A 25,233-nucleotide genomic window follows, 5' to 3' on the forward strand; every position below is an offset into this window, starting at 1 on the left:
GAAGAAGGAGAAAAGGAAGATAATTCCAAACTAGTAGCCCGTGTGCGGGCTAATGTTTTGATACAAAAATCCTCCGAATCGGCGGAGGTTGATGAGGGAGCTTTGGCCATAATTCCTGAACTAGAAAGAGTTGAGGCCACTCCATCCCAAGCTGAGATGGTCGAGAGAGAGACCGGGGTCGAGGCTTCCCAGGCAGTGGAAGATATCCCGAGGGACGATCTCGGACTGATCGATATTTTTGGATCCCCTCAGATTTCGGATGCTATGATCTGTGAGGCCTATACATTGGAAGGTCGCTCTTACGAAGGTATTCAGGGGGCGACTAATATCCATGGTTTCTTGGATGGGTTTAAGTCTGCTGCCTCGGAGGATACCACCGGGTTTGGTGGTTTACTGGTATCGAAAAATATACTGTCATCGGGCGCTACCGGTTCTTCATCGATCCCAAACCTGGTGGACCGATTCCCGACCCCAAGTGTTAACCCCGACCGTAGGCGGAATATAGTGATTTTTATCCCGGAGGATGCCCGGATTTTCTCTCCCCCCGTGGGGATTGCTAGCTACCTTCGATCCTTGGTCACCGAGGAAGATCAATCCATGATGAACGCGGTGGGAGCTTCTTGCTTGTTTAATGAGGCCCAGCATGCTCTGAATCGGGTAACTTCGAGGGTCTCTCATTATTGCTTTTAAACTTTGGAGTTGTAGATAATTCTAACATCTTCTTTCTTATTTGCAAGCTTCAGTGTTACATCATGAGGCTTTCCTCCGAATCAAGGAGGAGCATAAGGCTGAGGTTCGGGACCTCACTGAGAAAAATGATACTTACGAGCTTCTCAATGAGTAACTTCAGGCTGATTTAGTGACGGGTCGGGATGAGCATGCCGAGCAAGTATTCCGAGTTCTTCACAATAGTGAAAATGAATTAGATATAACTACTAATGATCCGATTCTTTAGGTCCGGCAGAGGCTCGAACAAATTATAAGCCTCCCTACGCAGGTAGATGCGATACAGGTCGAGGCTGAAGATTTAAAAAAGAACATGGACATCTTAGCCTCAAAAAAGGAATCTGTCCAAGCACAATTGGAGTCGGCCGAGACCCAGCTCCAAGCTGTAAAAGAGAAGGCGTCGGTGCAGGTCGAGAAAATCAAGGAGCTTCAGTCTCGATTAAATTTGGTCGTTTCTGATAAAATAAGCTTGGCCAACGAACTCGAAGTGTCCAGATATGAGGTGGTCGTGACCAAATCTGAGGTGACCGTGGCCAATAAACAAGATGATGCTAAAGTGGCCCAGTTTAGGGTCGACGTCGAGGCCATCCAGGCCAAGGCCAAGGTCATGGTGGATCATGCAAAATGGCAAACTCGAAGGGAAGCCCTCGAGGGAGTTCATGCCCAGGGTTTCGATATTATGGCTGAGCTCGAACATACAAAAGCAGAGGAAGACAGGGCCCGAAGGCTGGCCTTCCCTGAGGATAACTACGAGAGCTCAAGTAAATCTGAAGATGGAGAAAATTCTGATAGTGGAGATACAACCTCCGATGAAGACCAAGCAACTTAGGACTTTTTATCTTTTGCATTTTTTCTGAGACCGTTTTTGGCCATTGTAAATTTTTGTGTTAGGTCGATTTGGTCTTTGTATAAAATTTTTGTATATAAATATAAGGCTTTTCTTTCCCTTTTGGCTCTCATATGTTTCCTTTGCTTGTTATTTGTATTTACAAAGATTGAAATGCCTTAGCATGACACATTAAGGTTGTGTTAGAGGGTTCGAACAAACCTTGCCTTTAATGCCTTTCTGGGTTAAGGCGTTATTGGGGTTCGATGTTACCAAAGTTTTTCTCCGAAAATATCTTAAGTTTGAGACTTTGCCGAGGGTAGCCTTTAGAATCAGTTGTGAAAGATTTCTCTTTTTCGAAGGCCTATTTTTGTTACGGATTTCAGACGTCTCCAAGCCGTGTTAAATTGGCCGTAGCCTTTTAGTTCGGGAGCTACCCATTGGGCTTGTTTTCCCGTTTTATCTAGGCTTGCCCGAGATAATAGTTTCCAAGTGGGGTGGCCGTGACTTTTAGAAATAGGGGCGTTGCCTATTATGTCTTTTGCTCTCGAGGCCCGCTGACTTGGGTTGTTTGAGTCGGACGGCAGTCCCCGAAGGAGGGAGAGATCATTGGTATTCCGGTTAAGTATTTCCCTTGGGCTCATTTATTTTCGGAAATACGAAGCTCTTTAAGAGATGTAAAGAGAGAAGCTAGAAAATATTTTTAAAGCCTAAAGTGTTTGTAAGGAACGTACTTCTCTTTATTCTTGATTGAAATAGGGCTCGAGCAATCTACGTGGGCATGGTTTGTTTTGGCCGTTTGACCCTTACAATAAATCCTATCTATCGAGACCCTCTCTTTATGAAGTAGTTTCCTCTCTAGAGTTGATATTCGAAGATAACACATATCCGAGGGTAGCCCCCGGTATTCGAGGTTGATTGCGAAGGAACCTCGGATATTGTTGAATGGATCTTCGATGCCGATTCGTAATCGGGCTTGATTCTAAGTTAGCACGATTCATCATTGCCTCGTCAAAACCTCGCCAAAAAAATCCATTTTGGAAAAAATTGGTCTGAGGGAAAAAGAGTGCAACACGTGCTTTCAGACCTAAAGACTTCGTGTCATTTGCTGAAAAATCCATCATCGTTTCTTGTCGACCACATGCAAGTATTGATCTGAAAGAGAAAAGGAATGGAAAAAGGGTGTACCTTAGCAGTAGTACCGTTTTAGGTGAGATATGTTCCAATTGCTCTGTAGTTGTTCCTCATTCATCGTTCCGAGCTTGTAGGACCCTTTTTCGGTGACCTCGAGAATTTGGTATGGTCCTTCCCAATTCGGACTCAATTTCCCTTCATTGGGATTCCGGGTGTTGAGGGTGACTTTTCATAGCACTAAGTCCCCGACGTTAAAATATCGAAGGTTGGCTCTTAGATTGTAGTACCTCTCGATCCGTTGCTTTTGGGCGGCTATTCAGGTGAGGGATGTTTCGCGCCTTTCATCTAATAGTTTTAGGCTCGTATTCATGGACTCGTTATTTGATTCCTTTATTGCATATTGGAACCGGATACTTGGCTCTCTGACTTCGATCGTTATTAGAGCTTCGGGGCCATAAACTAATGAGAATGGGGTAGCCCCGGTACTGGACTTCAAGGTTGTGCGGTATGCCCAAAGAACTTAGGGTAGAATTTCCTTCCACTTTCCTTTGGCATCAGTTAGCCTCTTCTTACGATTTCAGATGATGGTTTTGTTGGTCGATTCGGCTTGACCGTTCCCGCTGGGATGATAAGGTGTTGACAGGATTATTTTGATTTTGTGATCCTCAGGAAATTTGGTTACTTTATTGCCGATGAAATGTTTTCCGTTATCATACATAATTTTGGATGGCATCCCGAATCGACATATAATGTGATACCAAATGAAGTCGGTGACCTCCTTATCCCTAACTTTCTCGAAAGCCCGTGCTTCAATCCACTTAGAAAAATAATCAGTCATAAATAAAATAAATTAAGCTTTACCTGTGCCCATGGAAGAGGGACAACGATGTTCATTCCCCACTTCATGAATGGCCATGGTGATAAGACCGAATAGAGCAGTTCCCCGGGATGGTGAATCATTGGTGCATGCCTTTGACATTTGTCACATTTTCGAACAAACTCTTTTGTGTCTTTTTCCATGTCGATCCAGTAATAACCGGGTCTGATTACCTTCTGAACCAATGATTTGGCACCTGAGTGATTTCCGCAAGTGCCCTCTTGAACTTCCCTCAGAACATACTCGGTGTCTCCTGGTCCCAGACATATTGCTAATGGACCATCGAACATTCTTCTGAACAAGGTTCCATCTTCGAACAAGGTGAATCGTGCTGCCTTTGTGCACATGGCTCTCGATTCTTTCGGGTCTGAGGGAAGCTTTTCGATTTTCAAATACTCTATGTATTTATTTCTACAATCCCAGGTCAGGCTTGTGAAATTTATCTCGGTGTGGCCTTCTTCGACTACTGACCTCATGAGTTGCACGATGGCCCCCGAATTGAGCTCGTTGTCCTCGACTGATGACCCTACATTTGCGAGGGCATAGGCCTCACTATTCTAATCTCGAGGCACATGTTGTAAAGTCCATTCCCTAAATCGGTGCAAAGTTACTTGTAACTTATCTAGGTATCTTTACATTCGTTCTTCCCTAACTTCGAAGGTTCCGTTAACTTGATTCACCACGAGGAGGTAGTCACATTTAGCTTCGATCACCTCCGCTCCCAAGCTTTTGGCTAGTTCGATACCTGCAATCATGGCCTCATATTCTGCCTCGTTTTTAGTCAATTTCACAGTTCTAATAGATTGTCTAACCATGTTGCATGTGGGTGGTTTTACTGCGATGCCGAGCTCGGACCCTTTTGCGTTCGAGGCACCGTCTGTAAAGAGGGTCTAGATTCGTGAAGACGTACCCGAGTTTATCAACAGTTCTCTTTAGATCTCGGGTACTAGGGCCGGCGTGAAATCAGCTACAAAATCTTCCAAAATTTGAGACTTAATTATTATTTGGGGTCGGTATTCAATATCATACCCGCTGATTTCTATGGCCCATTTGGCCAACCATCCCTAAAGCTCGGGTTTATGAAAAATATTTTCTAAGTGGATAAGTTGTTACAACACATATGTATGACATTGAAAGTATGGTTTTAGTTTCCTAGTGGCGCTTATCAAAGCGAGCTCCAATTTTTCTAGGTGGGGATATCTAGTTTCGGCCTCACCTAAGGTCCGGCTAACATAATAAATAGGAAATTGTGTACCTCATTCTTCTCGGACTAGGACTCCGCTTACCGCTACCTATGATACTTCCAAATACAAGTAAAGTTATTCGTTTGCCCTTGGCGTGTGAAGCAAGCAAGCGGCGACGGGCTCGATAAGTACCTTTTAAGCTCTTATAAGGCCTGATGGCATTGCGGGGTCCATGTGAAGTTATTTTTCCTTTTTAGCAACTAGAAAAATCGGTGGCCCTTATCGGAGGACCTCGAGATGAATCGCCCCAGGGCGGCCATGCGCCTGGTCAACCTCTGTACGGCCTTTACACTGTCTACTACCGTGATACCATCGATAGCTTCGATCTTGTCGGGATTAATCTTGATTCCTCGGTTGGATACTATGAATCCGAGAAATTTGCCTGACCGACCCCGAATGAGCATTTTTCCGGGTTCAACTTCATGTTGTATTTCTTCAATATACTGAGAGTTTCCTACAAGTGCATCAAATGGTCCTCTGCTCATAGGGACTTAACTAGTATGTCATCAATGTAAACTTCCATAGATTTCCCTATTTGTTCTTCGAATATCCGATTTACTAGGCGTTGATAAGTGGCACCAGCATTTTTTAATCCAAATGAAATTACATTATAGCAGTAGGTACCATATTTAGTGATGAAAGAGGTCTTTTCCTGATCATCCGGGTTCATCCGTATTTGATTGTACCCGAAATAGGTATCGAGAAAACTGAGGATCTCGTGGCCGGCCGTGGCATCGATCATGCGATCGATATTAGGCAAAAGAAAAGAATCCTTGGGGCATGCTTTATTTAGATCTTTGTAATCTACACACATTCTAAGCTTGTTTCCTTTCTTAGGGACTACAATTACGTTTGCTAACCATTCAGGATATTTTACTTCATGGATGGACCCTATTTTAAGAAGCTTGGTTACCTCATCTTTGATAAAAGCATGTTTGACCTCGGACTGGGGTCTTCTTTTTTGCTTCACTGGACGGATCTTCAGGTCCAAGCTCAGTTTATGGGTGGTAAAAGCATAAATACGATCGATAAAAGCATGTTTGACCTCGGACCAAGCGAAACAATCCATGTTAGTTATAAGAAATTGAATAAGCTTTTTCCTGAGCTCGGGTTTTAACCCCGTGCCTAGGTATACCTTTCGTTCAGGCAGATGTTCGGTTAGTATGATTTGCTCCAGCTCTTCGACCGTTGATTTGGTAGCGTCGGAGTCATTGGAGATTACGAAGGATCGAGGTCTTATAATCATCATCTTCATCAGTCACCTATTTCTCTAGCTGGGTCGAGGATGGCGTTTGTGATTGCTATTTGGCCTCATGTTTTCCATTCGAATTTGACCCCTTCATAGATGAGAGTGTTGATATCGGAATCAATTCGTCAACGGCAAACATTTCTTTTGCAGCGGGTTGCTCCCCGTAGACTGTTTTGATTCCCTCTGTTGTTGGGAATTTTAGGACCCGGTGAAGATTCGAGGGCACTGCTCTCATGTTGTGGATCCATGGTCTCCCGAACATGGCGTTATACCTCATGTCTCCCTCGATCACATGAAACTTCATCTCTCGGATGGTCCCGGCCACGTTTACTGGCAAAGTTATCTCGCCCTTAGTGGATTCACATACCATGTTGAATTCGTTTAGTACTCAGGTCGCGGGCACGACTTGGTCTTGTAGATCGAGTTGTTCTATGACCCTCGATCGAATGGTGTTGGCCGAACTACCTAGATCAATTAACACACGTTTAACTTGAGTCCTATTCATTAGTACAGATATTACCAGTGCATCATTATGGGGTTGTATGATTCCTTCTACGTCTTCGTCGTTGAAGGACAGGGTTCCTTTCGGTATGTAATCCTGAGCCCGAGATCGTTTTTCCCTTGTGATCGAAACCTTAGTGCATTTTAACACTTGACCTTGGGGAACATCGATCCCTCCGACAATCATGTGAATAACGTGTTGCGGTTCTTCTTGCTTATTTTTCTGTCAAACTACCTGTTTTTGAAATGATTATTGGCCCGATCACTTAGAAACTCCCGAAGGTGCCTTTCATTGAATAACAGGGCTCGAGTCAATATCGAGCTCAAGCCATGATCGAGAGCTCGAGTCAAGACCGAAAAACTCGAGTCAATATCGAGCTCATAGACAAGAGCCGTTGCAATCCCACTAGAGGAGAGAATCTTGTCAGGAATTGTGGGAAAGCTGATTTATCATGGGTCTCCCACTACGTATTTTTTATATGTAAAGTAAGATCCCTCTACTATAAAGGAGATGGTTATCATTTCTGTAGAAAAGAGGTTTTGGCTAACATTGTAATTCAAGCACCATATTGCTAATGGACCATCGAACATTCTTCTGAACAAGGTTCCATCTTCGAACAAGGTGAATCGTGCTGCCTTTGTGCACATGGCTCTCGATTCTTTCGGGTCTGAGGGAAGCTTTTCGATTTTCAAATACTCTATGTATTTATTTCTACAATCCCAGGTCAGGCTTGTGAAATTTATCTCGGTGTGGCCTTCTTCGACTACTGACCTCATGAGTTGCACGATGGCCCCCGAATTGAGCTCGTTGTCCTCGACTGATGACCCTACATTTGCGAGGGCATAGGCCTCACTATTCTAATCTCGAGGCACATGTTGTAAAGTCCATTCCCTAAATCGGTGCAAAGTTACTTGTAACTTATCTAGGTATCTTTACATTCGTTCTTCCCTAACTTCGAAGGTTCCGTTAACTTGATTCACCACGAGGAGGTAGTCACATTTAGCTTCGATCACCTCCGCTCCTAAGCTTTTGGCTAGTTCGATACCTGCAATCATGGCCTCATATTCTGCCTCGTTTTTAGTCAATTTCACAGTTCTAATAGATTGTCTAACCATGTTGCATGTGGGTGGTTTTACTGCGATGCCGAGCTCGGACCCTTTTGCGTTCGAGGCACCGTCTGTAAAGAGGGTCTAGATTCGTGAAGACGTACCCGAGTTTATCAACAGTTCTCTTTAGATCTCGGGTACTAGGGCCGGCGTGAAATCAGCTACAAAATCTTCCAAAATTTGAGACTTAATTATTATTTGGGGTCGGTATTCAATATCATACCCGCTGATTTCTATGGCCCATTTGGCCAACCATCCCTAAAGCTCGGGTTTATGAAAAATATTTTCTAAGTGGATAAGTTGTTACAACACATATGTATGACATTGAAAGTATGGTTTTAGTTTCCTAGTGGCGCTTATCAAAGCGAGCTCCAATTTTTCTAGGTGGGGATATCTAGTTTCGGCCTCACCTAAGGTCCGGCTAACATAATAAATAGGAAATTGTGTACCTCATTCTTCTCGGACTAGGACTCCGCTTACCGCTACCTATGATACTTCCAAATACAAGTAAAGTTATTCGTTTGCCCTTGGCGTGTGAAGCAAGCAAGCGGCGACGGGCTCGATAAGTACCTTTTAAGCTCTTATAAGGCCTGATGGCATTGCGGGGTCCATGTGAAGTTATTTTTCCTTTTTAGCAACTAGAAAAATCGGTGGCCCTTATCGGAGGACCTCGAGATGAATCGCCCCAGGGCGGCCATGCGCCTGGTCAACCTCTGTACGGCCTTTACACTGTCTACTACCGTGATACCATCGATAGCTTCGATCTTGTCGGGATTAATCTTGATTCCTCGGTTGGATACTATGAATCCGAGAAATTTGCCTGACCGACCCCGAATGAGCATTTTTCCGGGTTCAACTTCATGTTGTATTTCTTCAATATACTGAGAGTTTCCTACAAGTGCATCAAATGGTCCTCTGCTCGTAGGGACTTAACTAGTATGTCATCAATGTAAACTTCCATAGATTTCCCTATTTGTTCTTCGAATATCCGATTTACTAGGCGTTGATAAGTGGCACCAGCATTTTTTAATCCAAATGAAATTACATTATAGCAGTAGGTACCATATTTAGTGATGAAAGAGGTCTTTTCCTGATCATCCGGGTTCATCCGTATTTGATTGTACCCGAAATAGGTATCGAGAAAACTGAGGATCTCGTGGCCGGCCGTGGCATCGATCATGCGATCGATATTAGGCAAAAGAAAAGAATCCTTGGGGCATGCTTTATTTAGATCTTTGTAATCTACACACATTCTAAGCTTGTTTCCTTTCTTAGGGACTACAATTACGTTTGCTAACCATTCAGGATATTTTACTTCATGGATGGACCCTATTTTAAGAAGCTTGGTTACCTCATCTTTGATAAAAGCATGTTTGACCTCGGACTGGGGTCTTCTTTTTTGCTTCACTGGACGGATCTTCAGGTCCAAGCTCAGTTTATGGGTGGTAAAAGCATAAATACGATCGATAAAAGCATGTTTGACCTCGGACCAAGCGAAACAATCCATGTTAGTTATAAGAAATTGAATAAGCTTTTTCCTGAGCTCGGGTTTTAACCCCGTGCCTAGGTATACCTTTCGTTCAGGCAGATGTTCGGTTAGTATGATTTGCTCCAGCTCTTCGACCGTTGATTTGGTAGCGTCGGAGTCATTGGAGATTACGAAGGATCGAGGTCTTATAATCATCATCTTCATCAGTCACCTATTTCTCTAGCTGGGTCGAGGATGGCGTTTGTGATTGCTATTTGGCCTCATGTTTTCCATTCGAATTTGACCCCTTCATAGATGAGAGTGTTGATATCGGAATCAATTCGTCAACGGCAAACATTTCTTTTGCAGCGGGTTGCTCCCCGTAGACTGTTTTGATTCCCTCTGTTGTTGGGAATTTTAGGACCCGGTGAAGATTTGAGGGCACTGCTCTCATGTTGTGGATCCATGGTCTCCCGAACATGGCGTTATACCTCATGTCTCCCTCGATCACATGAAACTTCATCTCTCGGATGGTCCCGGCCACGTTTACTGGCAAAGTTATCTCGCCCTTAGTGGATTCACATACCATGTTGAATTCGTTTAGTACTCAGGTCGCGGGCACGACTTGGTCTTGTAGATCGAGTTGTTCTATGACCCTCGATCGAATGGTGTTGGCCGAACTACCTAGATCAATTAACACACGTTTAACTTGAGTCCTATTCATTAGTACAGATATTACCAGTGCATCATTATGGGGTTGTATGATTCCTTCTACGTCTTCATCGTTGAAGGACAGGGTTCCTTTCGGTATGTAATCCTGAGCCCGAGATCGTTTTTCCCTTGTGATCGAAACCTTAGTGCATTTTAACACTTGACCTTGGGGAACATCGATCCCTCCGACAATCATGTGAATAACGTGTTGCGGTTCTTCTTGCTTATTTTTCTGTCAAACTACCTGTTTTTGAAATGATTATTGGCCCGATCACTTAGAAACTCCCGAAGGTGCCTTTCATTGAATAACAGGGCTACTTCTTCTCTCAATTATCTGCAATCTTCCGTTCTGTGGCCATGGGTGCCATGATACTTGCATACTTGATTGGGATTCCTCTGGGCTGGATCGGTCTGCAGAGGTCGGGGCCATTTAGTATCCTTGATGCGTCCTATAGCGGATATGATGGCGGATGCATCAATATTGAAGTTATATTCTGATAATCGTGGTGCTTCCTTAGGTCCGGTATGCCTATCGAAACCATTTTGCTCATGAGCCCTCGAGAGCTCTGGCCTCAATCATTTCTCCTTACACCTCGCGCGGAGTTGTGCCCTGGCCCGTTGCCCCTACGATCTCTATTATATGGCTGGTATCGATCCCTGTTCGACCTTGGTTCTCGATCAACGTCCCTTTTGGTAACAGACTCGGAAGGAGCCCTCAGCTGGTCGTCTTCCACTCTAATCTTCAATTGATATCGATTATGTACATCGGCTCAGGTAACAGTCGGGTACTCAATCAAGTTCTGCTTCAACTGTTGTGAAGCCACTGAGCTTCGTTCATTTAGTCCTTGAGTGAAAGCTTGAACGGCCCAGTCATCGGCGACCAGTGGTAGATCCATTCGTTCCATTTGGAACCGAGACACAAACTCTCTGAGCATCTCATTATCTTTCTGCTTTACCTTGAAAAGGTTCGACTTCCTAGTCTCGACCTTTATGGCTCCTGCGTGTGCTTTTACAAAAAAATCTACAAGCATGGCAAAAAAATCAATTGAGTTAGGTGGTAAATTATGGTACCATATCATAGCTCCCTTTGACAGGGTTTCCCCGAATTTCTTTAGTAACACGGATTCGATCTTGTCGTCCTCTAGATCATTCCCTTTAATGGCATACGTGTAAAAGGTGACATGATCGTTGGGGTCGTTTGTTCCATTATACTTAGGAATCTCGGGCATGCGGAACTTCTTGGGGATCAGTTTAGGAGCCGCATTCAGGGGGAAGGGCTTTTGTACGAGCTTTTTGGAATCCAAACCCTTCAATATTGGTGGTGCCCCCGGGATCTGATCAACCCTGGAGTTATAAGTTTCCACTTTCTTGTCGTTTGCTTCGATCTTCTTTTCCCCTGACTCTATCCGCTTTGTCAGTTACTCGAGCATTTTTATAATTTCGGGGTTAGTCTCCGATTCTTATTCATTTGACCTTACCACAACTGGCCCCGTTCTGTGGGTGACTTCTTGGGGTGGATCGGGCTCAGCCCTGCTCGGTGCCTAGGTTTGGCTCTACAACTATGCTATCGCCACCTGTTGAGCTTGCACCATTTCGAAGATCATTCGTATGTTGATCCCGTATTCTCCGATATTTTGGGTATTTCGAGCCGCAGATCGGGTTCCACTATGGACGCTGTTTTCGGGACCAGTATGTTGATTCGCGTCGATGGCCACATGTGAATTACCGTCAATTGGATCCACAGCCCGAGTCCCAACGGGGTCAGTGGGTGGCCTTACATCACCGGGCGTCATGTTGTTATTCTCAACTTGATGGCCCAATCCGTTGTCGATATGCAAAGGCAATAATTGAGAGTTCGTCATTCTTAGCCTGAAATCAAAGACACTTCAATGAGCAAGTGTAAAATTGTGTGTTTTATAGAGATTTGTATCAAATAACCACTATTCTCATTAGCCCTACAGTGGGCGCCAAACTATTTACCCGAAAAATGGATAACAATTGAATTTATACGCGGCTCTAAGGATACGTGATATAATTTGGTACAAATTGAGAAAATATATAAATTAGTACTGAAATTAACTATAAAAGAAATAAATGCAAACCAAACGAATCAATTAGTCTTGGCCCTCAAGTTCAATCACCCTCGAACTAGGTGAAGACTTCGCTGGTATATGAACAGAATAACAGAATAATGAAGCGTAAATAAGGCAATGTATTATTTTTATTGCATAAAAAATGCTCTACCCTCTACAAATGACCAGACCCCCTTTATATAGTAGGGAAGTCCTACTTTGAATATAATTCTAAATACAGTAAGGAATCCCATGATAGATTAATTAATTGACCTCTCCTTGATATGCGTTGGGATTTCTGCCGAGATTCTCGCCCAATTACGGATATTCCGACTTTCTGTTTTTTGGCTCGATAAGCTTTCCTCGATCTTGAACGGTCTCTCTTTTGCTCGATCTCGATCTTGGCCGATCTCGATCTTGATCGATCTCTCTTTTGCTCGATCTCGATCTTGATCGGTCTCTATTTTGCTCGATCTCGATCTTGGCTGATCTCGATCTTGATCGATCTCTGGGTCACGAGCCTGACAATTTAACTTCGCATCACGGCTCGATATCACATGAGGTTGAACCTTGGTCTATCATGTTCTAGTCTCGATTAGTCATACGAAGGGCAAACTCGGTTTTGATCGTATACATACATAAAGTTATGCCATCTCCATTTCTTTATTGAACTTTTCTTTTTTAATATCCTTCGCCTTATATGTTGTATATATTTCCTTCAAGTGAAGTTGGGCCCTCCTCAAGAACAACATGGGCCTGACTATGTTGAACTAGGGTTCTTTACACAAATAACCAGACAAACTTATTGTTTATTTTTTCTAGCCAGTGTACTTAGATTATGCATTGGTTATACAAAGTCATACATATATTATGCATGAATTATACTTATATTATATATTCTATTGTACGTGGTTATTTTTAGTTTAAGCGATTGGATTGACGACTATTTAGGTTAATAATTCTTCATTGAAAACAATAGAACTATATTGGGCCCAAACTTGTTATGAAGAAGTTGGGCTTTTGGTAACTGGTCTATTTACAGGGGAAAAAATCACAAATAGCCACACTTCAGCTCCTATAATTGAAAAATAACCAGGGAGTTTCAAGTTTCATAAATGAAATTCCAGCGCATTGTAGTATTTGAAACTCTAAAATAGTGACTATATACTTTTTAAAGACAGGGTCGAAGGGTTGCCAGTGGGTACTATTTCTACCCATTTACCGTTTAAGACAATATTCCACAAGGCCTCTTTCATAAGGAACAAAAAGGAAAAAGAAAGAATTGCTGTGCCTACTTGTAATAGAAACATGCTTAAAGATTAAAAGTAAAGAGTCTGGTCGGAACTAATCCAACAGTTTGGGCAATTCCCTTGTTCTTTATTCATTTCTTTTACTGATTTGAAAGAAAAGACTTTAAACTTCAAGCCAAATGTAAAAATAAGTTAACTAGTTAGATTGAGATTTTATAGGAAGGGCCTCAAGTTATGTGAGATAGCAAGCTAAGTTCAATCCACTAGTTAGAAAAGGTTTAGCACCTCTTCTAAGAAAATTCATGCAGGTAAAACTCATTCTACTTTGCCTTGTCCTTGTTTCTTTTTCCATTGTAAACTATAAATTTGAAAATTTACCTGGCATAGCCTTTTATTATCAATTTCTAGTGAATCATGTCAGTTTTATTACTCACATGAGAAAATAAACAGGGGTGCCTGTTTTGCTAACATTCCCACAATCAGATTATACCATATTATATCAATTCAAAGAACATGCAGAACCTTAACTACATATCTTGAAATCTTTTCAAGTTTTGATCTTACTCTGCACTCTAAGATTAAAGTACTGGAAAACTTTGTGGAGAAACCACATGACATAAGAGTAGCTTTACATTGACATGACTCTCAAGCAAAGCCATTCCATCACATGATTTCTCTCTATTTTTCTTTCTCTTCAAAAGAGGCCATAACGCGGGGGCAAGTATTTGGTATTTATCACATGGCAGCTGCCATTATCAATATTAATAGTTGATACTAATCACCACAAATTGCCAAAAGCATGAAATGAAATAGAATAACAAGTAGCGAACCCAGGAAACTCAACAGACGATGCTAGGTCTAAGCATGAAATGGTTTTACAGAGCTAAGCATAGGTAATTCGAATTAGTTACTAGTAATATACATTGCAAGTGGTAGTTGAAAGTCATCTTCAAGACCTGGAATTCATAGACTCTGTGGTGCTTTTGGATTGAGATGTTGCACTTGAAGTCTTGCTCTGAGCTTGTGAACTAGTCTGGCTCGAGGATGACTCAGTGAAGAACACTATGTGCTCATCGTTGTCTGCATAAACTTGAAGAGAGCGTGGGATAGGAGGCAAATTCACCTCCAAAACTCCTTCAAGAATCTGAACAACCTGCCCCATCGAGGGCCTTTGTAATTCATCATCTTGGATACACCAACAAGCAACTTTACAGATTCTTGACACCTCCTCAGCGTCAGCAACTCTGTCCAGCCTATAGTCCAATAGGCTAAGAATGTCGCCTTCATCAGCTAATACACGTGCAGCCCAACTAGGGAAGAATTTCACTTTTCCATCTTGAGACTGCTCCGAGTTTCGCCTCCCTGATACGATTTCCAAAAGCATCATGCCATAGCTATAAACATCAGCTTTGGCTGTAATGGCCACCCCTGATATCCATTCAGGTGCAAGATAACCTCTTGTTCCTCTCATAGTAGTAAGCACTCTGCTAAAGTCGCGCCCAACAAGCTTTGCCAGGCCAAAATCTGCTACTTTGGGGCATAGTTGTGCATCAAGAAGGATGTTTTCAGGCTTTATGTCACAGTGTATAATGCAGTCCCTGCACTTCTCATGGAGATAAGTCAAGCCTCTAGCTGTCCCCAGCGCCACCTGGTACCTTGTTTTCCAATCCATAACATCTGACTGCTTCTCGGTAAAAAGATGTGAATCCAAGGAACCATTTTCCATGTAATCATAAACCAGCAGCTTCTTGTTACCTTCAGAGCAAAATCCACGAAGGCGTACAAGATTAACATGTTGGATTGTCCCGATTGTGCTGACTTCTGTTCGAAATTGCTTCTCTCCCTGGTTGATGCTATCGAGCCTCTTAACCGCAATAACAGATGAATCAGATAGTTTCCCTTTGAAAACAGAACCAAAACCTCCACCCCCTAACTTCTCTGAGAAATTTTTGGTAGCATGTTGCAAGTCTTTGTAACCAAATGCCACCAATGAACCCTCCACTGATTTTCCACTTCCAACAATATGCCTACGCCATCTCTGGAATACAACAAAAAGAATGCCTAAAAGGACCACTACGGCAGCAGCAGACCCCAGAGAAACACCAATTCCAATTCCCTTTTTACTCTTGGATTTTGGGATGTCAGATGCAGCTAATCTGACAAAGATTGTCTCGCCCTTACCCTCATTTTGTGAGAATTGCTGCATATCCAAGAGCTCGCTCTTCCAAACTGAGCACGAATTGTCATAAGCATAAGCAGTGCAATTGCAATTATTCAAGCAGGTTGATTGACATTCTTCAGCACTCCCGGCAGCAACAAGCTGAAATTGTTTGGGTACTTTCATCTGGGTATACATCCAAAATCCATCTTTCTCCCCATTAGCGTTGCCACATTGCAACTTCGTTTTCCTCTCACAGCCTCTAGAATAATCATTTTGAGTCCAATCAGCCTCTGAACTGTGCTTGAAACCATCCAAGCAATTACAAAAGGGCCGCAAGTTCTCTCGACAGGTAGCAAATGGCCCGCAATAAGCATAAACTTCACATTGTGATCTTGGTTGAGACCAGAACAGATTCCACTGATCTGAATTATCCAACCAATTGAGTTGCTTAATCTGTCCAGAGACATCCATAATGAATCTTGAAATGATAGAAGCATTATTAACAGAATATGTAAAATAGCTTTCATTCGGCTTGTCCTCATAGCTAAAATTGTAAATGAAGTTGGACCTCATTTCAGGCACCCCGCTGAAAATTTGGCCATTCCATGGTCCACTGGTCCAGTATTGCTCAGTTCTATTCCACCTTATAATATACTGGCTACCATTTGGATCCAGCTCAAGAGAAAACAACCCAGGTGAAGGATCTTCCAAGCTCTTCCATGAAGTAAGAAGCTGCTTTCTATTGGTAATTTTGTTGTAAGAAAGTTTAGAACCAGGCAACCAAGTATTGCCAGGGATATCAAAACTTTGCCAAAGTGGTGGTGTTGAATTAGACCCATCTCTCAAGATTAAATTACCATCATCCCGGAGAAATGCTACCACAGAATTGGACTTGCTGGAACTAATATTTGTGGACCAAATTGAAGTATTGGATCCATTAACCAGTACCAAATTACCATTCAAGATTTTTAGCTCTGCAGAGTTTTTATCAGAAACTGGTGTTTCCCTGTTTGCAACCCAAACAGGAGTTTGTTCGGTCACTTTTTTGTACCATATGCCTATGTAATAGTTGGAACTATTACCTGGTTTGAAGAAGCCTAGCACAAAGTTCCCATCTGAAGAGGAAATTGTTTGGTCTCCAGAGAGGGATTGATTTGCAGAGATGGTGTCAGCTCCTAAGGAAAGATGGGTTTTGAGAGAGAAGCATAAGTACAGCAAAGAAAGGAGTAAAAAAGAATTGTTTTTGTTGTCCATAGCTGCTCAGAGCTTACACAGAGGACAAAGATCTTATAGAACAAAGTAGATTTGCATATTCTTAGAAGTCATTCTTGAAGAATGGGTCAGTTCTTGAAAATGAACAACTTTCATATGACTGCTGGAAAAGAAAACTTTTGGTCTGGCGTCAAGTCAACAAGGCAATCCTAAATTGACTTTATCACCCTTAATCATCCCTCTCCATAATTCAAAATTAAATAAAAGGAAGAAATAACTGAATTAAAAAAATATTGTTTAACAGGACGACAAACTAATTTTCACTACCAATTAATGACGAAAATGAATTTTTCTACCATGTTTACATTAATTACTGTGACATTTTCTGGTGAAAATTTTACGTCAGAGTCTAAACAAATTCACAATCATATTGTTTAAATATTAAAACTTAACCCAATTTACCTTGTGTAAATTCCAATGAGAGGGTGAAAATATTTGATCAATCTGCTCAAATTTCTAGCGTGAGAACCCAAAACTAACCAAAATGCTTGGCGCGCCATAATTTCCAAATTAATAGTCCATAGCAGGACATAAAATATTCTATTGCCGATCTTGATCTAATATTATATTCCAGACAAATATTTAAATTCGTGGTACAACATCAAAGTTCAATTATGACATAGCTGAAATTGCGAAATGTTTCATTTAGAATGAGTCAAACATTAAAATGTGAATATGTTATTGATGCACAATATCATGAGGTGTGACTTTGTTTTTTCAACCGTCAGCAAGTCCTTGCATTTCATTTCACGACAAATAAATTACTTAATACTTAAAAGTATTTCTCTTTAAATGGGCATTATAGTCATTCTATTAACAAATGGGAAAACACAGCTGGAAAAGTCTCCCACGTGCTATCTATGAGGATGAAAAGTCAAGGTTGTAGATTTTTAATAGTCACCCATTTTTAATGGAGATTGTTCAAAGTTAAACATGTCAGTCACCTGGTTTAGCTAAATCCGATAATTCCATTGGACTAATACATCAACAGCATCAAAATTCTAACATTAGCATTTACCATTATTTCATAAGTCACTATCAAATTTGAATAAGTCTCAGCTACCCATTTAACTCTTAGTGGAGAACAACAAATGCTAAGCCAACAGCCTCTCAAGTGTATCCAAATATCCAGTACAGTAGTTTTTTCTTATACTAAATATCTGAAACACCAAATTATTTCTAATATCATTTTTGGCTGATCTGGAAAAATCAGTTTATTTTGAAAAGCATGAAAAGCAGTTTAGATTTGTCTAATTAATTTAAAAAATTCTTTTAAGCAGCAATTTGTGTTTGACCAAACTTTTAAAAAGTGTTTCTAAGGAGATTTTTCCTCAAAAGTGATTCTCAAAAAATATTTTAGAAAAAGAAGTTATTTTTTTCTGTTTCTATTCAAAAGCATTTTTTTTATTTTAAAAGTTTGGCCTAACACTTCAACTAAATACAAAAAGTGTTTTTCAGTTGGCCAAGCAGGCTATAAAACAACGCTTTAGAAATTGATATGTATTGATATAATTGATTTATGAAACCCCAAATTAATTGATTATATAATTGATTTACCAAATATCTGGAACACCAAATTATCATTAATCATTAATTGATTGTCCAAGAAAGCAATGAATACCTAGCAAACGATAAAGTTTAGGTTGCCTGGGCAGTACTCCCACAATTCATGGGCCAACCATTCACATCCACTTTCCCATTTCGTGCGAATTGGGTACAGATGAAGTGGACGATAAGAAATAGTACTAAATTGTTTTAACAAATGTTAATTTAGAATGAACAATTTAGGGGAGAATCATTTCACCATTTACTTTGATACTTGGGCTTAGTGATGTTTGACTATAATTCCATAGTTTCGTACATTATGTGTCTTGCATTTTACATGCTTTAATGATAAATTATACTTTATTTGTGCATAATGGAGTCTATTTTATGTGTAGGTGAATTGGAGATGAAAGTAGAGCAAAAATAATACTTAAACGTTGAAAGTGTGCTCGAGAACAGTGAAAAAGAGAGACCAGGCTTTAGCCTGGCGAGGCCAGCCAAATTCCAGGCGTTAGGCTGGCGACTCCAGGCCTAACGCCAGGTCCAATCCGAGTTTTGAATACTTAATTCATTTCGGGTTTGACTAGGACCCGGCCCACACGTTTAGGGTTTCTTCTACACATATAAATAGACCTAAAACACCACTTGGAAGGGGGTTCTATCAGCAGCCACATTTTTGGGCAGCTAGAGGCAAGGAGAGCTGGTGGAATCACCTCTTGGGAGTTAGAATCATCTATTTCTACATCTTTTCATCTTTACTCTGTATTTTAATTATGCAAAATATTTGGGATATTGTTACTATGAGTATGAGTAGCTAACTTTCTAATCTAGGGTTTTGATGGAACCTATTGAAGGATGATTTTCTTGTTATGTTAATATAGATTTGCCGTAGTATTTTCTCTATTTGTTCAACTATATTATTCTTGTGGTTGATTGAAGGGCCCTCAATTAGCTGTGCCTATTTAGTATGTATTACTCGGGAGAGAGTTCATATTTAGGTAGTTGTTGAACAACATCACTCCTAAACGTATATGAGGAATCAATACGAAGGTTTAAAGGTGGGTTTAGGGATAACGAAACCTTGGTGCGATCTGAGTGAGCTGTGCTTAATGCTAGCTAGCGTAATTCAGGAGAATATGTCTAGTAAATTGTGGTAATTACTCGGGAGAGAGTTACGACAGTTAGAGTGCTCATGGTCGATAAAGAAGACTTAGGCAAATTTGTAGAAAACGTAGCGGAAAAGATTTCGACAATAGGAAAAATCACAACTCTAGACCTCCATAGTCTTGTATAGAATTTCATCCATGTTAGTTGATAATTTAACCAGTTTATAATATTTGCTAGTTAATTAGTAGAAATAAAAATTAAATCTTTATAACTAGAAAATTATTCGAACTTGTGTTTCTTTGCAATATTGAACAACTGTAGCTAAGCCTTAGTTCTCTGTGGTATTCGACTCCGGACTTGTAAACCGGATTATATTTGCAACGACCGCTTAGTCCTTTTTATAAGGCATAGTTGGGCGTGATCAAATTTTGGCACCGTTGCCGGAGAACTAACGGTTTAGTTGTAGGTGTATATATTTTAAAGAAATACATTGCTAGGTTGATAAAGAAACACTTATAGGCGTAGGTGTATATATTGCTAGGTTGCAAGTTTGAACTTTTATTTTTCCTTTCTTGTATTTGATTTTTTATTTATTTTTGTTTTACTTGTTAATGTTAAAAATATGGCATCTTGGAATTATGTGAGTTTTGATGTTGGTAATTCTACTTTTGATCCTCCTTATATATATAGTGGAGGAAACCACCCTGGGCAAAATTGTCAAAATATTCCCGAGAGTGAGTTATGTGCACCAACTCAATCTTATGTGTGGAATGTGTGCGATATGTGTGGTGGTCAAGATGGTCACTTTCATGGTTATGCTTATATTTCTTATGTTCCCCCAACCCCTTACTTTGATAGTTCTTCTTTTTCTTGTGAAGTTAATAGGAACAAAGAACCCCGGGATGATGACCTGAAAGAGATCAGGAATATGCAAAAGTGCCTTGATATGTTAAAGTGCCTTGTGGAACAAAATAGTAAAAGACAGCTGCAGATAGAAAGGCAAGAGAAAACTATTCACAACTTGAAAGTTCAAGTGAATCAACTGGTTGAAGATCTTAATGCTCAACAAGTCAATATTGTGAATAGTATCCAAGAAGAGCGTGAATTAAATGCAAAAATTGAGGTAAAAATAGAGGGGTCCATAGTAGAACACCAACAATCAATCAAACTAGAATTTGAGGATGCCGATGTTGTAGAAAAGATACTAGAGTCAAGCAAGGACATTGATGATACATATTTAGTTGACTCTAGTGTCATTAGTGTTGAGGATGTAGACAATCCCAATGTTCATGTAGTTGAACGCATTGGTCCACACTCCAAGCATTTTTTCACATTGTGTTTGGATGATGATATAGAAATAGAGTCATCCGAGCCACTTGAGGAGTCAAGGAATGAGGATCAAAGCGCCTACATTTTGAAATGCTTCTTGCCAGAAAGTCGGGAATACACATCTCATCTAAAGGCCAAGAAGTGCAGAATACTACATTGTTTTATTGGGCCAGTCAAATTCATTCCACCACCCCAGGAGCATGATCATAGAGTAGAATCAAAACTTGGGATCCAATTCATATGTTCAAAGTGGAGGTAGAAAGTGATTCGTGTCGTGCCGCATCGTTAAATCAAGCGCTTGTTGGGAGGAAACCCAACTTTACTGCTTTATTTTATTTTTTATTTTTATTTTTTATTTTTGTAGTGTCGATTTTTGCTTTTCTAGGAGCATGGAAAGCAAAGCTATTAGAAGGATGCAACAACAAACCAGATGGTTGGAACTAAGTGTGAGGTACCCGCACGAAGGACCAAGCCTGGGAGAAGTCTGAGTACCCCATGAGTTGCTAGTGCTTCGGCCTTTAGCCTACCAGGGAGTCTCTTTTACCCTCTTATTAGTTATGGTGTGCATTGGGGACAATGCACAATTTTAAGTGTGGGGTGGGGAGATTGTCTAGGTGACTTTCTATGCTATTTTAATTATGTTAGTTTAATTGAATTTTTTTTAAATTTTTTTTTAGAGAACAGAAATAGAAAAGATTGGACTTTTCCTGATGATGGATCTATTAGACAATTTTCTTGAGGGATTTAAGTCAAAAGGAAAAAGACAAAAAAAATTTCTTTTGTTAGGTAGTGTAGCAATCCCCTCTTGGTTTTTCTTTGTACCGCGGTTCTTTTTTAAGGGTTTTGTTTTAACCGGGTGTAGTTAGTTTTATTTGTTTTTAGGAATAGGAACCATTGTGCCATGAATTGAATTGAAGCAATATCTCTTAGCTTTATTATGCCTTGAGAATAGTTAGTACTATGGTTGTGACGCTTAGGCTCGATTTTTGACTCTCGCATAAGTACCTTAAATCGTAGTATCCTAATTTTACTTAACTGCTTTGACTGGAGTATCGCGATGAAGCCAATCCTGAGTGAGTTATGTGCCATGCGTGTGTGAGTTTTGTATGTATTCTATGCATTGCATTTGATGTCTAGAACTTGCCCAGTGTGTTTGCAAAATGAAATAGTAGTATTATTTAGTCTAGAAAGTGATATAGGCATTTCTTTGTTAAGCCAGATATATAAAGTTTACCCACCTAAATGTTATGTACCGTAGTTAACCCCGTTGAGCCTATAATCTTGTTTTTTTGGTAACCACATTACAAGTCGTACCCCTTTGTTTTAATCGACCATATATTTGAACCTTTTTGCCTCTCATGAGCACTTGAATTATTATGAACTTTGTAAAAGTTAAAGTGTGGGGTGGTTGGTTCGGCTTTGGTGTGGAACTAATGAAATAAGAAGAAAGGTGCATTGTTTTGAAAAAATAAGAGCCACTTGAATTGAAAAAGAAAGAAAAGAAAAATTAGCTATATTGCTGTGAAAAATATTCCTTGATAGTGGTGACTCTTGATGTAATTGTGCTAAAAGAAATATGAAGTTAATATATATTGAAGTGAAGGTGGAGTTATGATTTGACATAAGTATGGGCTTGAGTGTTAAAGTATATGTATTAAAGTATTTAAGGGAGGTGTAGTCACTCATATCCAAATGTATCCTACCCGACCCGCAATCTACATTACAACCAATGAAAGTCCTACTTGATCTTAGACTGAATGAACTTGATTAGTAGAGTATTATACTACGGGCAAGCCTATGGTGCATCATTTGTGGCATATGAATGTTATTTCTAAGAGCGAGTGAATTTTATCTATCTTGAGTTCCTATGTTCTTAAAATTCATTGTGTGTGGAACTAAGCTCTTTGATTGGGTGAGGGCACATGATTCATGAAGGAAAGGTAATGTTGTTGACATCCATGTTGGAGTAAGTAAGTGAATTGTGAATAAGGCATGGTATTTGTGAGTCGAATCTTGAGGCGAGGATGTCACACTTGTGTGCTTAAACTATTTTAAAAATTCTTGGTGTAATGAGTTAGGAGAATTGCTTAAAAAGGCCGTATCTATAAGTGTAGTTTGATTGCTCGAGGACGAGCAATGTTTAAGTGTGGGGTATTGATGTGTGGCTATAATTCCATAGTTTCGTACATTATGTGCCTTGCATTTTACATACTTTAATGATAAATTACACTTTATTTGTGCATAATGGAGTCTATTTTATGTGTAGGTGAATTGGAGATGAAAGTAGAGCAAAAGGGATACTTAAACGTTGAAAGTGTGCTCGAGAATAGTGAAAAAGAGAGACCAGGCTTTAGCCTGGAGAGGCCAGCCAAATTCCAGGCGTTAGGCTGGCGACGCCAGGCCTAATGCCAGATCCAATCCGAGTTTTGAAGACTTAATTCGTTCCGGGTTTGACTAGGACCCGGCCCACACGTTTAAGGTTTCTTCTACACATATAAATAGACCTAAAACACCACTTGGGATGGGGTTCTATCAGCAGCCACGTTTTTGGGCAGCTAGAGGCAAGGAGAGCTGGTGGAGTCACCTCTTGGGAGTTAGAATCATCTATTTCTACATCTTTTCATCTTTACTCTGTATTTTAATTATGCAAAATATTTGGGATATTGTTACTATGAGTATGAGTAGCTAACTTTCTAATCTAGGGTTTTGATGGAACCTATTGAAGGATGATTTTCTTGTTATGTTAATATAGATTTGCCGTAGTATTTTCTCTATTTGTTCAACTATATTATTCTTGTGGTTGATTGAAGGGCCCTCAATTAGCTGTGCCTATTTAGTATGTATTACCCGGGAGAGAGTGCATATTTAAGTAGTTGTTGAACAACATCACTCCTAAACGTATATGAGGGATCAATACGGATGTTTAAAGGTGGGTTTAGGGATAACGAAACCTTGGTGCGATCTGAGGGAGCTGTGCTTAATGCTAGCTAGCGTAATTTGGGAGAATATGTCTAGTAAATTGTGGTAATTACTCGGGAGAGAATTACGACAGTTAGAGTGCTCATGGTCGATAGAGAAGACTTAGGCAAATTTATAGAAAACGTAGCGAAAAAGATTCCGACAATAGGGAAAATCACAACTCTAGACCTCTATAGTCTTGTATAGAATTTCATCCATGTTAGTTGATAATTTTACCAGTTTATAATATTTGTTAGTTAATTAGTAGAAATAAAAATCAAATCTTTATAACTAGAAAATTATTCGAACTTGTGTTTCTTTGCAATATTGAACAACTGTAGCTAAGCCTTAGTTCTCTGTGGGATTTGACTCCGGACTTGTAAACCGGATTATATTTGCAACGACCGCTTAGTCTTTTTTATAAGGCATAGTTGGGCGTGATCACTTATTATTACCAACTTTAGAATGTAAATAAATTCAATCCCCATCATCAACACCCAAAGACCTATTTTTTTATATATGACAAAAAAACTCCCAATTCCGCCAATGTAAACTTGCTTACATTGCCGAATCAAAATCCGAATTAAGGAGGATTAGAGTATACCGGCAATTACGTAAAACACACAATTCATGATAAATCTTCCATCCACTCTTGAGATAAGATTAGATGGATTGCGGTGGCTAATATGCAAACAATTCAAATACTACCTAATTTCGTTTTCCCCGGAGAATATATTGATAGATAAAAATGTTATACATATAACCAAAATCGGATGACTTAAGTAAAATTTACAAATCAAACATTTTAATCTTAAAACTAATGAAGCGAAAGAAGGGACCACTCTTTAAGGGAGATAGAAGTCCAAGACTCCAAGCTAAAGGATGCTAAGTAAAAAAAGGAGAAGGAAAACTCTGAAAGAAATTAAATATTTTGCTATACTGCTGAAAAGGTAGTCTTAATCAGCCAAACCAACAAAAGTTGACTTAGTACTACCTCCATTCTTATTTATATGAACCTATTTGATTGGACACAGACTTTAAGAAATAGTGAAGACTTTTGGAATTTGTAATCCTAAATAAGTCGGGCCCAAAGTATTTGTGTGGTTATAAAAGCTTCTCATTAAGGGTAGAATTGTAAGTTTAAGTAAAATTATTTTCAAATTTAGAAAGAAGTCATTTTTTTTTTAACGGACCAAAAAAAAAAATAGGTTCACTAGAAGCCACAGTCTCCTGCACTACCTACGCGTTGGAAGATTATATCTTAGGATTCATCCTGAAACCAAAGACTCAGTCAGACATCAAATAGCTGCATCATTTTCTCTTCTCTTCTTTCTTTCTCATCCGAATTGATACTTGCAAGTTGCCAAGTACTAGTTCAAAATAAAGTTTACATTAACCTGATGTATGTTTTCCTCTTTTTCTCCAAAGGGACAAGAGGATTCTTTAATTTCGTTACTTACATGCGAAAGGGTAATTTTCTTGTGGTATAGAAAAAAAGAATATTTATATATCACAGAATATGTAACTTCTTTTATCGACAAATATCATAAAGAAACATTTGTCACCACCCATGTACAATGTATTATCGCAATTTATGCATGTATTATTGAGTTCAAACAATAGTTCAGCATACAGATCGAGACCTTGAATCGGATAATTAAGTACAAAAAAAGATTATGTATTTGTGAGGGAAAAA

The 25,233-nt window shown here is 40.0% G+C and overlaps 1 protein-coding gene across 1 annotated transcript; it reads right to left on the minus strand.

Annotated features, from left to right (window-relative positions):
• Positions 1 to 13,877: 13,877 nt before the first annotated feature.
• On the minus strand, positions 13,878 to 16,721 carry LOC107814420 (G-type lectin S-receptor-like serine/threonine-protein kinase At2g19130). The gene has a single exon (XM_016639833.2). It carries the CDS (start codon positions 16,578 to 16,580, stop codon positions 14,115 to 14,117), a length of 2,466 nt encoding a protein of 821 aa, XP_016495319.1. The 5' UTR covers positions 16,581 to 16,721; the 3' UTR covers positions 13,878 to 14,114.
• Between the last annotated feature and the right edge of the window lie 8,512 nt (positions 16,722 to 25,233).

Source organism: Nicotiana tabacum, chromosome 2, assembly GCF_000715075.1.
Source record: "Nicotiana tabacum cultivar K326 chromosome 2, ASM71507v2, whole genome shotgun sequence".
Taxonomy (NCBI): Eukaryota; Viridiplantae; Streptophyta; class Magnoliopsida; order Solanales; family Solanaceae; genus Nicotiana; species Nicotiana tabacum.

Bases quoted from the DNA above. Each gene is read 5' to 3' on its own strand.
- LOC107814420 (XM_016639833.2), bottom strand. From the start codon at position 16,580: ATGGACAACAAAAACAATTCTTTTTTACTCCTTTCTTTGCTGTACTTA.